Genomic DNA, 15,785 nt, shown 5'->3' with positions numbered 1-15,785 from the left:
TGGAATTACTTAATTCAAAAAAATTGGTAGTGTGTGTTGGTATCAGATCCAAGTTGGTGACAGGAGCATGATTATTCCAACCAAACAAATGAGAGAACCCATCCCTTTTTTTTCTGTGGGTCAACACTATTCTAATAATAATTAACATTATGAACCTTTGCCTTTTAAATTTGCTACTTGAACCTTTGCATGAATACAATTATACAACTTGGGTTGTGCTTCCTTAAATTAATCAATTCTCCTATAATATAGGTAACACTATTAACATGTTACACAATGTATCTATACTGACCTGCATTATTGAGGAAAAATTTCTAGCTAGAGTCGATTAATCCATTTTGACTGTTCTACTCGAGTCTCCGTAAAACCCATTTCGCCCACGGTTTTGCATATGTGTGAAACATGTAAATTGAAATCTAGAGGATGAATCTTGATTTGGGATGATGTGTTGGAAGTGATTGAATATACTGCTGATATATTTGAAACAATAATGTGAGGTGATTTGGCTAACTTGCAGCCACTTCTTAATTAATCACACAATTAGCAAGTAGATCTTGAAAAGTACGAGTTTAATAGTTTTTAAATCGCTTGAACGATTACATGGCCAAAGAATTCAGAGATGGAGCTGTATACAGTACTTACTCGATTCATGAATTTATTTATTGATTTTTTTTAATTGAAAGTTGAATTAAAATGAAAAGTTGGAATACGTACGAGGAATTATAATTTTGCAAGTTGAATGGAGCCGATCTAATGCATTGAACCAGTAAAATAAGGCACTCACATTACATCATTAGTCATATATATATATATATATATATATATATATATATATATATATATATATATATATATATATATATATATATATATATATATGCGCCTGCCTACGTGACACGCCCACAACCACACAAAATTTTTTGTTTTTTGTTTTTTGAAAAAGGCTGACCAATCACTGGCGGTGCTCATGATACTCTTTTTCTGCACAACTGTGGGCGCCTGCCTACGTGGCACGCCCACCACCACACCAAATTTTTTGTTTTGTGACATACAAATTAATCTTGATTTTTTATGTGATATTTGTCCAATATGGAAATTTTAGCTTTATTTCATCCCTTTTGTTCTAAAACATTAATATTTTATGAAGGAAAATAAATTTTTGTAGTACGCGAGCTTTTTTATTTTGATTAGTTGGCAGTCTTATATTCCAGAGCTTTATAATTAAAAATGTTTGACGGGTGACGACTCTAATTTTTGAGTGGGTCTCATTTGAGACCGTCTCACGGATCCTAATCCGTGAAACGAGTCAACCATACCCATATTCCCAATAAAAAGTAATACTCTTAGCATAAAAAATAATATTTTTTCATTGATGACTCAAATAAGATATCACAAATACGACCTGTGAGACCGTCTTACACAAGTTTTTGCCCTAATTTTTTCATGAAAAATGGAATCTTGAGATTGATCAAACCCGTCTGATACCAATAATGCATAAAACATAATCAACTAGAACTTAGATACAAAAAAAAAAAAATCCAGTCAATTATGGATCATGCATGCATGTGACATGTGCACAAAATACACGAAAACGATATATTTTTACTCAAAAAGTGAAAAACCAAATTACTAGTTGAAATGAATCGGGTGGATGCTCGTGTTTGACTATGACTTTTCAAAATTGCACAGACAAACCAAACGGGGTAAATGCCAAATATTTGAAAGTTATTCCGTTCATCGTATCCGAATTTAACAAATGCATGCATGTTTTGTTTCTTCTCTAATACATGCATTTTTGCTTTTTAAATTTGTTTTTTGACAAATTCTTAAATCTGAGAAAAAAAAATTTTAAAAATATATATTTGAGGATGCTACAATCGTGAAGTTTATTAAAAAAAAATAAAGAAAAAGTATAAGATAATACTAAATTATATTACTTTTTCCTTTCCTTTTTTGGGATATTATTTTTTTGTTATACACATATAATATATATTGTATGCATTATAAAATTTGCAGCGACAAAATTCTGGCTTTTTTAATGACAGTAGGCAAGCCTAACTATTTTATAAGTACCAATAAACAAACACGCGTAAAGAGCAAAACGATATAAACTAGCGAAAAAGCTTGCGTGCTTCGATTTAGCCAGTAAATTACGTTTTCTATAATTTTCAAAAAGCAACTCTCTAATTTCTCTTTAATAATAAATCGCATTTTGCGGTTCCTATTTGAAGCCTAACCGAGTATTAGACAAATAACATAACCTTATATACATTTGTTTTCCCCGTAATTAAATTTTATATTTTTTTTACAATTGTCATTTTTATTTTATATATATATATAAACACACACACAAAAATCTCTCATAAAATTGTCTCACGTGTCATTCTTGTGTGACAGATCTCTATCGAGATTCGATTCATTAAAAACATTATTTTTCATGTAAAAAAATTATTATTTTTAAATATAGATCGAGACAATGTTGTCACGAATATAAATATAAATATGGGAGAGCGACGTGGTGACCAAAAGTGCCCGTTTGGCAGGAAAGTAGGCAAAGAAAGAATGTCCAGGGGTGAAGCACCTTGGTCTTCAAATTCAAATTCATAAAGCCTTCCCCACTTGGACTTTTATTTGTTCATTCACTGAATCCAACCCCTTTCCCTCTTTTTTTTTTTTTTTTCCTCTTTCCCTCGCACGCACACACATGTGAAGTCATGCCTTCTTAAATATAATCCACATACCTATATATTTAGATATATATGTATTTAGATATATATATACATATATATTAAAATTTTAATGTATAATTAAACCTTATACATTCTAGAATATAATCATAGCATGAAAATGAGTAAATCTCTTGTGAGACGATCTCATGAATCTTTATCTGTGAGACGAGTCAACCCTACCGATATTCACAATAAAAAGTAACACTCTTAGCATAAAAAATAATAATTTTCAATGGATGACTCAAATAAGATATCCGTCTCACACAAGTTTTTGCCCATAAAAAATGGGTAACTCGAAAGAAAAAAAATGATGTAGCTATGCTTGATCTAGACGATAAAACATTAATCAATTAATCGTCACAAAATATTAAAATTATAAATCATAATATTATTCATACATATCATCTTATCGTAAGAGACAAATATTGTCTAAATATCAAAGATTTCGTCTTTGATGTTAATATACACTAAATGGGATTATGTAATCTTTTAAATCCATTATTTAAGCCATTGAATTAAACAACACGACATCCAAATCCATATAAATCTCTTTCTTAACCTTTGAAATCATTTCTTTATTTTTATCAAAACAAGGCAGGTTTCACCAAACGACCGTATAACATAGTCTTTCATTGTCGTTCCATCACCTATCGTTTTCGGCCAAATCTTCTCCTTCAAAACTCCATTCCCTGTGCAAAGATAGCGCAGAACTAAAATATATTGTATTGGGTTTTTGGTTTACTTGTCCTTCTTCATCCATTCTTGCCAAGAACAAGCTGTGTGAAGTAATATTCTCGAGAAGCAAAAAGATACCAGAGAGTTTTGATCTGAAAAGAAAGAGTAATATTTGTGTTTCTTGGTGCATTATTTGGGATTAGCTTGGTTTTCTGGAAGGGCTTCAAGAACATTATAGGTGTGTATTATTTATGCTTTGTTTTAGCTTCACGGCCTATTTCACATTTGAGCTTTATTGTTGGCACTTTTCTTTTCTGTCAAGTTTTATGTATAGTTTGCCGATGATTATTGGTTAATCTTGGCATGCGTTAGTTTGATTATTTTGGATTTTACCCTTTTTCACGCGTTTTGGTAGATTTAATTTGGTCACAATCTTGAGTTATATATGATTGTTTCTTGATTTTTTTTTTTTAAAAATGAAATTATGGAAGTGTTGCCTATAAAATTTGACTCCTTCGGATCAGGCCCTTGAAGCATAAACGTTAGCGAAATAAATTGATTCATTTCTCTGCTAACTGAATCTGGGATTATTTCATCCTACCCCTGCAGGCAGTGCCTGCAGGGGTACATCCAAGGGCCAGAATTTTTTCTGGCCCAATTTTATTTTTTTTTAATTTTTTTTTTCCCCATGAGGTGGAATCTCAACCACTCATATGGGGTGTAGGCACTGCCCACACACCCATAATCGAACTAACCATCTCTGAATCTGATGATGCTGAATAATATTCTTCTATGTCAGTTGGATTCAATTCTTGGGGGATGAGCTGTGGTCTCCGCCAAAACTTGCTCTGCACTGAAGTGAATTTTGAGATTCTTCCAAGGCATAAAGAGAGAGTGAATTCATCATCCGGTTCTCAATATTAGTCCTACTTCCCAAGAAAAGATACCCCGTTAAGGTCAAGAATTTGCCAAGTAACTCTGACTGATTGTATTTATTTACGTACATAAATGAGTGGACAAGAGACGAAACCGAAGAACATGGGATTGTCTAAAGGTTTCATCAATCTTCAAGATCCTTACTTGAACAGCATTATCAAGAATCAAGCTCAGAATCCTTCAAGGAAGAACAGCAGCCAATACGGCACGAGGATGTCCCGTTATTTCACGCTCAAGCCGCTGTTTCTGCTGGTTTGCCTTACAGCGTCTTTGCTGATATTGCCGCTCATACTTCCGCCGCTACCTCCGCCGCCGTTCATGCTGCTTCTGCTGCCCATATGCATTTTAGCAGTACTTATGGTATTGGCTTTCATGCCATCTAATGTTCGAGAGATGACTTATACATATGTCTAGTAATTGGAGAATACTCCACCATGCCTGCCACATTGATTTTTGTGGTTCCTTGGTTTATATCCTGCTCTCACAATTGATCACGTAATCTGACCTGCATTTTGTCATCATACTGGTTCTTTTTTTAGAGGATGTATTGCTTTGTTTATCTTGGTTCGAAATAATTAACTAGAGTCGTCTAGATGCAACAATTTTCCAATCAATTTTTCCTGCATATGAACGTGAAATGAAGCAAGATTTGAGTAAAGGCAAATAAATAACATCGAGGTTTCTTCAAATACTCTAGTGGCAAGGATGTATCGAGTGGGGATGTAATTATTTTCAACGACTCTAAAGCTTTTTCACAAAAATTAGGCCATTAGTTAAATCTAAATTCACGAACTGTGTGTGGGTATATTGTATTTAATATAATGTATAATTAAAAAGTAGAGGTAATAAAAAGTTCGTGATCCAACTTATGATCCAGCTTTGAAACGATTGTAAAAGATCATATTCAATACCTAGAATGCTAAAGTAAAATCGCCCACAATCATGCTACATCCCTAATGTGGTGGTAAAATGTTCATCTTCGTGCATACATACCATCACATGCAACAGAGTAAGAACTTACATTGGACAACAAAGTATCAACGTGCGGCCTCGGTAGAAAAAAATTGGCAACAGAGTTGGGATTATAATCATTATTATATGAGAAAATTTTGTTGCATGCTCACCATTTATTTCAAATACAAAAGCAAAATTAAACCGGCCAATTTGCATATATGTCATGTCATCGCAAAATCTTTTCACTCACATTCAAGCATGTTCAGTATCAGCAAAGGGCAGACAGCCTAAGATCTAAAATCTTCATTTTCAATTATTATCTGTAACATGAGAGAAACAGAAGTCGCGTGAAAGAGACGGGTTGATTTTCAAGAACTCAGGGGACCCCGTCTTACTAAGCCACGTGATTTGTGGCATTACGCAAAAATGGAGGAAGATGATGTTCCAGCACGGCCAGCAACTCTCTCCTATGGCCTGGTTTGTCTAGAACCACACCTCCAAGTCTTTTTGCAGCTTCTACAAGGTGCCCTCGATGCCTTTGTGATAGCAAGCACCCTCCGGACTTGATGCACTCCCTGTAAAGTGGCAGGTATGCTATAGCCACCCTCAGGGGCCCTGGCAGACCCCTCAAACATATTGGAGATTCACCCCATTTCAAAATACGTACAAAGTTGGAAAAATGTACTTCTCCTTGCCTCCGTCCATCCAAGAAAGCAGCCTCGGACCAATGTTCTCGAAGAAAAGCCCTGAGCTCAGGAGCAATAGCCTCATCATCGGATCTGGCAATGCTGTCAGCAACTGAATAAGTAGCTGCAGGATCCCTTAAAAAATCCGAATGCAGGAGGAATGCGACCCCGTCAAGAGAGCCACCACTTCGTTCACCAGCAGCCTTGAGAATTTCAATGCTGAGGGCAGCAATAACGTGCTGAGGAACATGTGGGAGAAGATATGCAGCTGCCTGAACTTGATTAGTAGATATAGCAGCTGTAAGGGCGAGACAAAGTTCCATATCACGACAGTCCCTTTGAACAAACCACTCGACAACTGGCATGCAACCCCTCTCAGCGGCTCTCATCAGTGGACCCAAGAAAGCCATAGCATTACCCTCCTCCACTAGGCACTCCATTGTGCTAATTTTACCATAATGTGAAGCAAAACCTAGAGCCAGGTCAACATCCACATCCAAGCTGTTTCTTTGAGCAATCTAGCACCCACAGTAAATCAAAACACATTAAATGCTAGATTTTTATTCAGGTTATAAGAGCAAAATAAAAATGATGCAAGGGCTTGCTGCAGACCTTAAGGTTAAAGAGCAAAGGAAACGAGGGTAATGACATCATTGTGATGCATTAAACAAGGAAAATTAAAATAAATATTGTACGAGCATGGGCAGCATTCTAAAAAACACTTACTATTATCATTATTGCTGACCAACAAAGCAAGATATCAAAGCCAATAGCTCATAAAATTCGATTAGGTCATATCAGTCTCAGATGACAGGCAGATATCAAGACAAAAGTATTAGAAGAAATGATTACATAGGTTTACATTTCCATACCACCTGACAACAGCAGTTACTGTTCTCCCTAACCTGTGTGAGTTTAAACTGAAATAAAAAAACGCTAATGGGAAAGGACCAAAAATACTATAGAGTGTATTCCCATCTTTGTGGTGGTATTGAACTCGACTCTTAGAAAACTTGGTGCTTCAGCCATGCCACTTGATACACGTTTCGTTAACCTTGAGCCGTGCTAGGTACAGTCACACATTGTTTTATATTAACTAAAATCCCAAAAGACACATGTCTGGGAACAGGATACAGCGAGGCTCAGTCCTTCCACCCAGTTGCAAATCAAGTTGCAACTTTTTGGTGAAACCCACAACGTGAGCATGAAACACACACATGGAGTGACTTAAAACAATCATCTTCGATGCAGGGATTGTGAACGAAATGTTATATTCATTAGCTTTTGCTAGTAAATTAATGAATTTATCACACCGGTGGTAGCTTATAAAATTATAAGCTACATAACTTTATCATATTATCTAGACATTGGATATTAAAGAACAGTGGTTTCACATGGACCTAACATTTCAGCAATAAAATAGTTAAGACAGAAGTTTAGGGAGCTAATACTGCCCAACCTCGATGATCATTTTTAACAAGCAATCTGATGACAACAATTTCCAGTCCTCTTATTTTCAAACAAGAGCATCAGAAAGTTTTAGCAACATAAGTAGCAGGCCCAAATATAGGTCAATGTTTTTTAGTATTAAGATGTTCAATAAAACTTCAAGACACTGTAATCAAAATTACTACAGGTTCTCTCCTTTTAAGAACAGCGCAATTAAATAACAAAGATTTTGGCATGAAGCTAACATTTCATCTCTAAAATCATTGACACTGAAATATACAGGAGTAAAATATGGCCTAACCCAAAGATGATATTTTACTTTTAACAATTAATGTTGTCAATAATATACGGTCCTATAATTACGAAGCAAGAACATTAGAAAGTCATAAACAATATTCTCTGGCTTATCAATAAAAGGTCAAAGAATAATTAACTACATTTTTTTGGTGTGGGTATGTATAATACTGACTGAAGAGATTAGGGTTGGAAAGAGAGAAACCGCCATGGGATTTGATAAAATCCCAAGTACCATTAAAAACTTAAGAAAAGATATAAAAAAAATACCAAATTATATGTGCTGTGGCATACAAGCTACTGACGTAAGGAGTAAGGGCTTGTACACTGATAAATAAATTAAAATGACGGCACTATGGAGATGGAAAAAAAGGAAAAGGGCATGAAAACAAAAGACAAGTTGACCAGATTTGATTGAGAATGAAGGGGGGTGTGTGCGTTACATATCACAGAGTTCCATGTTGCGGAACAAATTGCAGGGGCACAATCTTATAAGTTCAAAGGCTTGACACAATTTAATATTAGTGATAATAGTTATAAAACAAACAGACCAAGTAGATTACCAGTAACAAAATACGAACAAGCTCTGTGCTCCCAAAACGTGAGGCCTCAAGAAAACATTGGTTAACATTGTCTGCACCCCCCTCGACCAGCATACCTAACAATCCTTGAATTGCAGTAGCTGATATACCTGACGCCCAACCAGGATCAAAGGAACTAGAGAAAAGTGTGAGTGGAAAGCAAGCAGCGTCAAATGCTTCGGTAAAATCCTTCCCAGTGAGATGGTTGCCGGTTATTTCGAGAAAGGTCTTAAAAGCGGATAATTGCAGCTGGATATCAACAGCAGCATTATTACCAACCTTGTCCCTATTTCCTTGGCAACGAGAATGAAAACTTATACATTTAAGAGCCCATTCGGTAAACTTTTGAACCTTGGCAACTGCTTCTGCCTTCAAAACTTCATCGCCGTTACATTCCTGCAGCCTTTCGTGCAACCTGATGAAAACAAAGGTAAAAATCCTCGAACAACACATGAAAAAATGCCTACAAACTGTATGGAGAAGTTACGAGGAGCGTTAACAAAGAAAAAATAATTTGATTCTCATCTGACGCACAAACACAGTACATCAACTTCACAACAAGCTGGGGGAAGCAGCCAAGATCTCGATTGCACTTTGACTGCATCACATGGACTCCAGAAGGCTCAGTTGGTTTTTAAAGCCATAATTATAAAAAAAACATAAAAAGGGCCTGCGTAGGCACCGTATACATGATGTTTTGCCTTGTAGCAGTGCATTCCTTAGCATAACTTGTAGGAATGGTGATATCAAGGTTGATTATGCAAGCATATGTAAGACTAGAAGCACAATAGGGAAATGCTTAGGCGTGGTACACAGATATGTGTAGCCTTGTAGAAGTGCATTCCTTGGCACAATTAATAGGAATAATGAATCAAGGTTTACTATGCAAGCATATCAAGGTCTCTAATAAAAAGACATGTACGCCATGCATGGTGGTGGAATGTAATTCATTTTGCTCACATGATTGCATAAACAAATATGTTTTTACCTTTGTGCCATCACGGTGACAGTGTCTGCCAAGCTCATTGATCGGCTCTGGCAAGCAGAAACGCAGGAAGCAAGAAATGAAGTCCTAAGTGCAGCTCGAGTGAAATCATAAGCCCCGTTAGCAATTATGTTCTTGATTAATTTAGTAATTCCATGCAATTCTTGGCGTGTGCTCAAGAACCAGATTGAGTCCAGAGAAATGCACAATGCATCGTTCAGAGTCTGAGGATCCGCCAACAAGATCAGACTCTCCGCGAGTTCCCAGTTATAAGAACTCACAGCCCCTTGAAACACACGACCTAACTCACTTCTATCCTGTCGACTAAGCTTCCTCTCGTTTTTCCCCTTCTTACAATCAGAAGCAGCTAATCTGGATTTAAGCTTCTCTGCACCTAAACTAAAAGCATTCATACTCGAATCTTCTTTGATTTGAAGAGGAGATTCACTTGAGAAAACCACATTAGAAGGCCTTCCTTCCTCCACCTTCTCTGAACTAAATACTGAATTACTCATCCCGTGTTCCTTCCCGTTGCTCTGGCTCGAGAATCCAGCCGCAGCAGTTTCCATTTCCATCGCCATTACTTTCTCAGAAAACCGAGGTTCTTCCATACTAATTTCATCCCCGCTATCAAAGATTTGGCTTCCCTATTTCACTTTCAGTCTCAATTTCTCTACCCAAAGTAAAAACGTTCTCTTCCCACGATCCTAGATCAACTGCATACAACCATCAACCATCGGCATACGCACAGAGGAAACCTTAACTCCCCACCAACGAAATAAATATCCAAAAAACCCAGATAACATCTGCCTCTGAAAAAAAATTCCCAACTCCAAACCTTCAATTTTCTCACCTATAGACTATCAAACGTTTCATCAAATCAGAAATCTCGACAGTCACCAAAGAGAATTCACGTATCCCAAAATTATGCAAATCTGCGGAAACTCCAAAACCCTGAATCTCCAAATTTTTCCGAAATCAATCCACCAGCAATCAGAACCTACAAGCATCAGGTCATCCAAATCAATAACAAAATTGCATAAAAATGCCAAAAAATCACAACCAGATGATGAAATCCAAACAATTCCACACACAGTACCGTAATTAAAATCATAAGAGACTGCAACAAAAAAACAAACACACACACACACGCACAGAAAATGTTGAGAGAGATTGACAACCTAAACAAATAACAAATACGAGCGGAGAGAGGGAAGAGAACTGAGTGTTGGGTGGTTGCTTTTTGTGTGGAAGATGACCCTTGCCTAGTTTGTTTTCTTATAGATATTTTTTTCATCACCCTTACATTTACAATTTTACATTTCTAATTTTTTATTTAATTTGTGATTTGTAATTTTTTTTCTAAGGCCAAATTAGTTAAATATTGAAATTAAGTTATTTTTAAAATAATAATATTATTTATTTTTAATAATATTTGTTGTAAAATTTTAACAAAATTAGAAAGATATTGAATTAATTAAAATTAAAAAAAATGAGTAAGTGGACAGTGAGATTCATAAATAATGAAAGTTGATATTAAATGAATGTGAATGTGTGTTAATAATGGGAAAGTGTTAAATGTAATGAATATGTGACTCGTGGACCCCATAATTGTTGAGGAGATGAAAAGTTAATAACATAGATTAATGTGGACGGATGCGGATGCCCTTAGCATAAAAAAATAATATTTTTGCATTGATGACTCAAATAAGAAATTCGTCTCACAAATATGACCCGCCACGTGGACCCCATAATTTTTGAGGAGATGGAAAGTTAATAACATAGATTAATGTGGACGGATGCGGATGCCCTTAGCATAAAAAGTAATATTTTTTTCATGGATGACCCAAATAAAATATCTGTTTCACAAATACGACTCGTGAGACCGTCTCAAACAAGTTTTTGTCATATATATTTATATATATCATGCATATTTCATAATCTAATACAATGTACTAAATCATGTTTAAATTAAAGAAACACAAAACTCATGTGAGATCATCTAACATGTCAATTTTGTGAGATAAATTTTGAATTCGACAAAATTTTATTTTTCACTATAAATTATAAAATAAATATTGTGTTATATATGTTAATTTAAAATAAAACTGCTCAAGTAGTATTTTTAATTATATATATATTGATTGTATCGATATTATCTCATGAATATAAATCCGTACAAATGTGGCAAAATGCATGCTCTCAAATAAAATAGCTGTGAAAAAGTCGTATTCTCAAATAAAATAAAATCTGTATCTTGATAAATTGTTTTGATAAGAATTTTAGCAATTTACGCATGACACATTCAAAGTTGAAATGACATCGAGTAAAATGTTTCCTTGTCTATCGTTGTAGGGTTCTCAAGAGTTAATGCCAGGCTTCAGTATCCGACGGTAATATATTCTATTATATAAAAATAATAATGAGGTACACTCCTTTATTTTATTTTTCAAATTACCATTATAACAACAATTTTCAAAAAATGAGTATTATTTTTTATTTTTAATATTATTATTCTCATATTATACTACGACCCGTCGCTGATTTCATCAAGTATTATTAAATTAAACATAATATTAATCATTTAATAAAATTTAAAATATTTTTTAAAAAATTATTATTAAAATTTTGTGTGCGTCATTTACTAATAATTATTAAATATGAGCATCTCATATTTAATTACCTTCAATATGTTAACATGATACTTATTTTCTTTTTATAATTTTATCTTTCATTATATTTATCAGCTAACTTTGTTGATATGTTTATTAATATTTTTGGTATATCTTTTTATTTTTTTCAATTTTTTCTTTAATTTATTTCTAATTTATCTAAAAGTATAAATTATCTAAAAAAATTATATAATATATGATATCGTATAATAATAATATATATTTTTTATATCAAAATTATCAAACACAAAAAAAATAATATAATATATATCACACATCATTAGTGATAATAATAAATGGAATCCTGACAAAATAACAACAATATTAATAATAATATCTATACTATATCTATACTATATTATTAAGAGTGAGTGGGTTAGAAAAACTGCTTTTGGAGGACACCAAAATTTCTTTCCTTTTTACCCTCCTCTTCAACACCACATATCTATACTATAAATGGAAGCCCTAACCGTACCAACATATTTGAAAACTTCTCAATTTAGAAAAACCTTACGGTTAGTATTTTTAACGCAAAAAACTTTTCTTTTTTCTACCATAATATTATTATATATTTTTTTATTGAAATTAAGTTTAATAGAGAAAAAGATTTTTTGTCATACACAACAATGTGTACGAACACACTAATTATAATATTCATTTTATAAATTGATTAAACAATATTTCAAATATCTAATATTATGTTACACGCAACGCGTGTGCCTCATCCGCTAGTATAATAATGAAGAATCTGGACGTAAGAATGAAAAGGAGAGTTTCCACCGGCCAACTGGCTACAGTTGTGGCCCCGCCTTCCTACTCCAATCATTATGGTCAACAAATTTTTATTAATTTTAAATTTAAATAATAGTACCATTTTTTTTAGAACATGATACAACAGCCTATTCAATAAAGAGTAGAATTGTTTATTTAGTTGATAAAATAGCACTCTGTTTGAAAGCGGGCTAAAAGAACTGAGCCTGTTTAGGTTGCAGGCCTATACGAACTCGTTAAATTATGATAGAATTTTATATTTTTTAGTTTTATATAAAAATTGAAATAAATTTCATGTGTCTCCGTCAATCTCTCTTATCTTATTTTTTCTTTATTTTTTTCATGCGCCTCATCTCCATCACTCGGATAAATCTGGATCTCTTTGCTTCTTCTTTTTTTGAATATATTATGTTCTCCTCCTTTTTCTATAATATTTAACTCGAATCCAGACAATCAAATAATTAATGGTTTTTAATGTATCTTTCACATAAAGATCGATGAGCTTAAAGTTTACATCGCCCTCGGATATTTCCATTTGCATTGTATAAACCCGTATTTTGTGGTTCTTTTCTTTGGAGGTTGATTATTTATATTCGTTTTGTTGATATGGGTTTTCTTGAATCTGCACGTTTAATGTGAAAGTTTCAAGCTTTAAACATTACAGTTGTTTGTGAACCCAAGACCGGTTCCATTTGAAATCCGACGAGTTGCAGTGAAATTTTGTGGGCCCGGCGGAGGTTTGCTAATTATATGTATTGTTGAACATATAATATTTTCTAAAATTTACAACCGTCTCTTTCCTCGACTTTCTGTTCTCTTTCATATCTCAATCTTGTCTTACATTATAATTGCATCAATTATAATATTTGTTTAATTTTTTTCATGTTTGGTTTATGCACTTTATTTTTTTTATGGATTATGTTGTATGAATTCTTAATTTATTATTTCAATGTTTTTAAATATTTTATGAAACTATTTAACTGAAATATATTTTGTTCTATATTTACTGTAATATTGTTTAGCATTTTTTTCTTAAAAAAATAAGCGGATCGGCCCGCATAATCCGCAGCCCAAGGTGTGTTGGGCTGGGCTGGTCTGGCCCGCCTCGCCCTGCGGCTGGCCCGACCTGTCAGCCTGTTTTGACATATCTAATAGAGAGACTATGTTTTCAAATATAATAAATATGACTGATGATTTGTAAAGTATCTTATGTCAATATCTTAAATTTAAGAAATATATTGATTTGAAAATTTAATTATAACTAATACTCCAGAAGAGCTTGGGTCATGAATGACCCGGGATAGTAAATGGACAACCCGGATCATGGTCAGGATAGTGCTCGGGACATCATTTACTCGGAGGACTAGAGGCCCGAGTTCTCGAGCGTATTGCCGGGTGATGACTCTTTACCCAAGATGCCTCGATAATATTATTGCACTCGAGTGCGAGAGCATGTGATATCTTATCTCGATTAACGTGTTTGACAGAATCCTACTGATTGAACATAATGGAAAATTCAAGATGGTGTGACATGAAATTTATATAGGTGGTTATAAGTGGTAAGTAATAACTGAAAACAAGGAAAAAACATCATCTTCATTCCTATAAATAGCATGCTTTACATTCAATTCATTCACATGTATTGACATATATTCACACATATACACACCAGTGTCATTTATTTCTTGTAAAAGCCACATTGGTTTTCTTCATTTTCCACATGTTAACTTAAGAGCATCAGAGTGACTACACCAGACATCTCTCTGGCGCTCATTCATGTGTTTGTTTTTCTGTGTTCAGGACATCATTACTGCTCATTTTTCCTCATAAACTTTATATCAAGATTTGATTGATTGTCCGACCTAACTCACCCTATTCACCAGGATCCCATTTAACAATTTATTCTCTAATTCAAAAAATCTATAAAATAATGAATATGCAAAACGGTTCACGCTAAGAATAATAAAGTGATCGCTTCGAATTTTATTTTGGACATTTATTTAAAATAATCATCAATGAGTTATAATAGCAAAATAGTGATGGTGTTTGAAATACGAAATAACAAAATAATTGGGGAAATCAGCAAATGCAAAGAATGGTGGAAGTAATATTTGATGCAGGTCGAGGGAGTGCGTTATATCACACCCTTTTTTTTAATATTTAACGCATTTGCAATTGTTTTGTGTTGATTGAATTTTTCTTACACTGTAAAAACTTGATAAAATAAATTTGTTATGCTCAAATAAATTTTAAGTGTATGAATCACGTTATAATATAGTGTACAAACTACGAGTATCGTCCCACGTAACTATATCAGACAATTGTTATTTTTAGAAATTAAATTTTTAACTAAGTCTAAACGATAAGTTGAGATGAATTTATTAATAAAAAAGTATAATTCAATGGGAAACTAAAACAAATTAAATGAGAATATTAAAATTAAATGTGAATAAATTTGAGAATTTCGGTTCATCTACTTTTGATTAGTACGAATAATTAATTTCGACGATAGTTCATGCTTTTGACAAAATTCCATGAGTTATTGGTGTACATTGTCGAGTTATGTTAAACTAAATCAACAGAATAAAAATTTATCATATGCGATTAGATAAACGATTCGTAGAATCTCATTAACTTTCGACATATTGGACTATCATTATCAATATGAATTCGATTTTATATATCTATGCAAATTATAAATCCACGAATTATATTACGCGTTCATGATGCGAAATCTTCTATCGAATTCAACTGCAATATTAAATATTGAAGAGATTTTTTATGTTTCAACAATTCAAATAAAAATAGTAACACAATCAAATATAAAATAAAAGTCAAAAATTAAATTACTTAAACTAACGTTTCAGGGTATGATACAGTGACATCCACAAATCCCAACAAACAATAAAATTTAGCTACTTAACGTTATCATAAAAATATAAAGACAACGTTTGAACATCTTTAAATTAAAAACACTAAAGAAACGAAAAAAGTTATAAAATGTGTCGTCAAAATCTCGAGTTCTTCCTCACCTCCTTGACTCCAGAGGTTTT

The 15,785-nt window shown here is 33.5% G+C and overlaps 2 protein-coding genes and 1 long non-coding RNA gene across 4 annotated transcripts in view; 1 reads left to right on the top strand and 2 right to left on the bottom strand.

Annotated features, from left to right (window-relative positions):
• Nucleotides 1-15,785, bottom strand: part of LOC140811745 (uncharacterized) — an 81,699-nt gene that overhangs the window by 46,433 nt on the left and 19,481 nt on the right. The gene's annotated exons all lie outside the window — the stretch shown is intronic.
• LOC140813228 (uncharacterized) lies at nt 3,180-4,522 on the top strand. The gene is made up of 2 exons (XR_012113854.1): nt 3,180-3,642; nt 4,204-4,522. It is a non-coding gene; the product is annotated as an uncharacterized lncRNA (long non-coding RNA).
• LOC140813226 (ankyrin repeat protein SKIP35-like) lies at nt 5,443-10,595 on the bottom strand. 2 transcript variants are annotated; one of them, XM_073171711.1, is made up of 4 exons: nt 10,471-10,595; nt 9,293-10,289; nt 8,287-8,719; nt 5,443-6,498 (listed from the first exon to the last, which is right to left on the bottom strand). In XM_073171711.1, the coding sequence occupies exons 2-4, from the start codon at nt 9,898-9,900 to the stop codon at nt 5,689-5,691; spliced, it is 1,851 nt and encodes a 616-aa protein (XP_073027812.1). In that variant the 5' UTR covers nt 9,901-10,289; nt 10,471-10,595; the 3' UTR covers nt 5,443-5,688. The 2 variants fall into 2 exon arrangements, with proteins under 2 accessions (XP_073027812.1, XP_073027813.1); XM_073171712.1 differs by lacking the exon at nt 10,471-10,595 and adding an exon at nt 10,389-10,443.

The sequence above is a fragment of the Primulina eburnea genome, chromosome 14 (genome assembly GCF_022965805.1).
Source record: "Primulina eburnea isolate SZY01 chromosome 14, ASM2296580v1, whole genome shotgun sequence".
NCBI lineage: Eukaryota > Viridiplantae > Streptophyta > Magnoliopsida > Lamiales > Gesneriaceae > Primulina > Primulina eburnea.
This window is presented reverse-complemented; position numbering and strand designations above follow the sequence as displayed.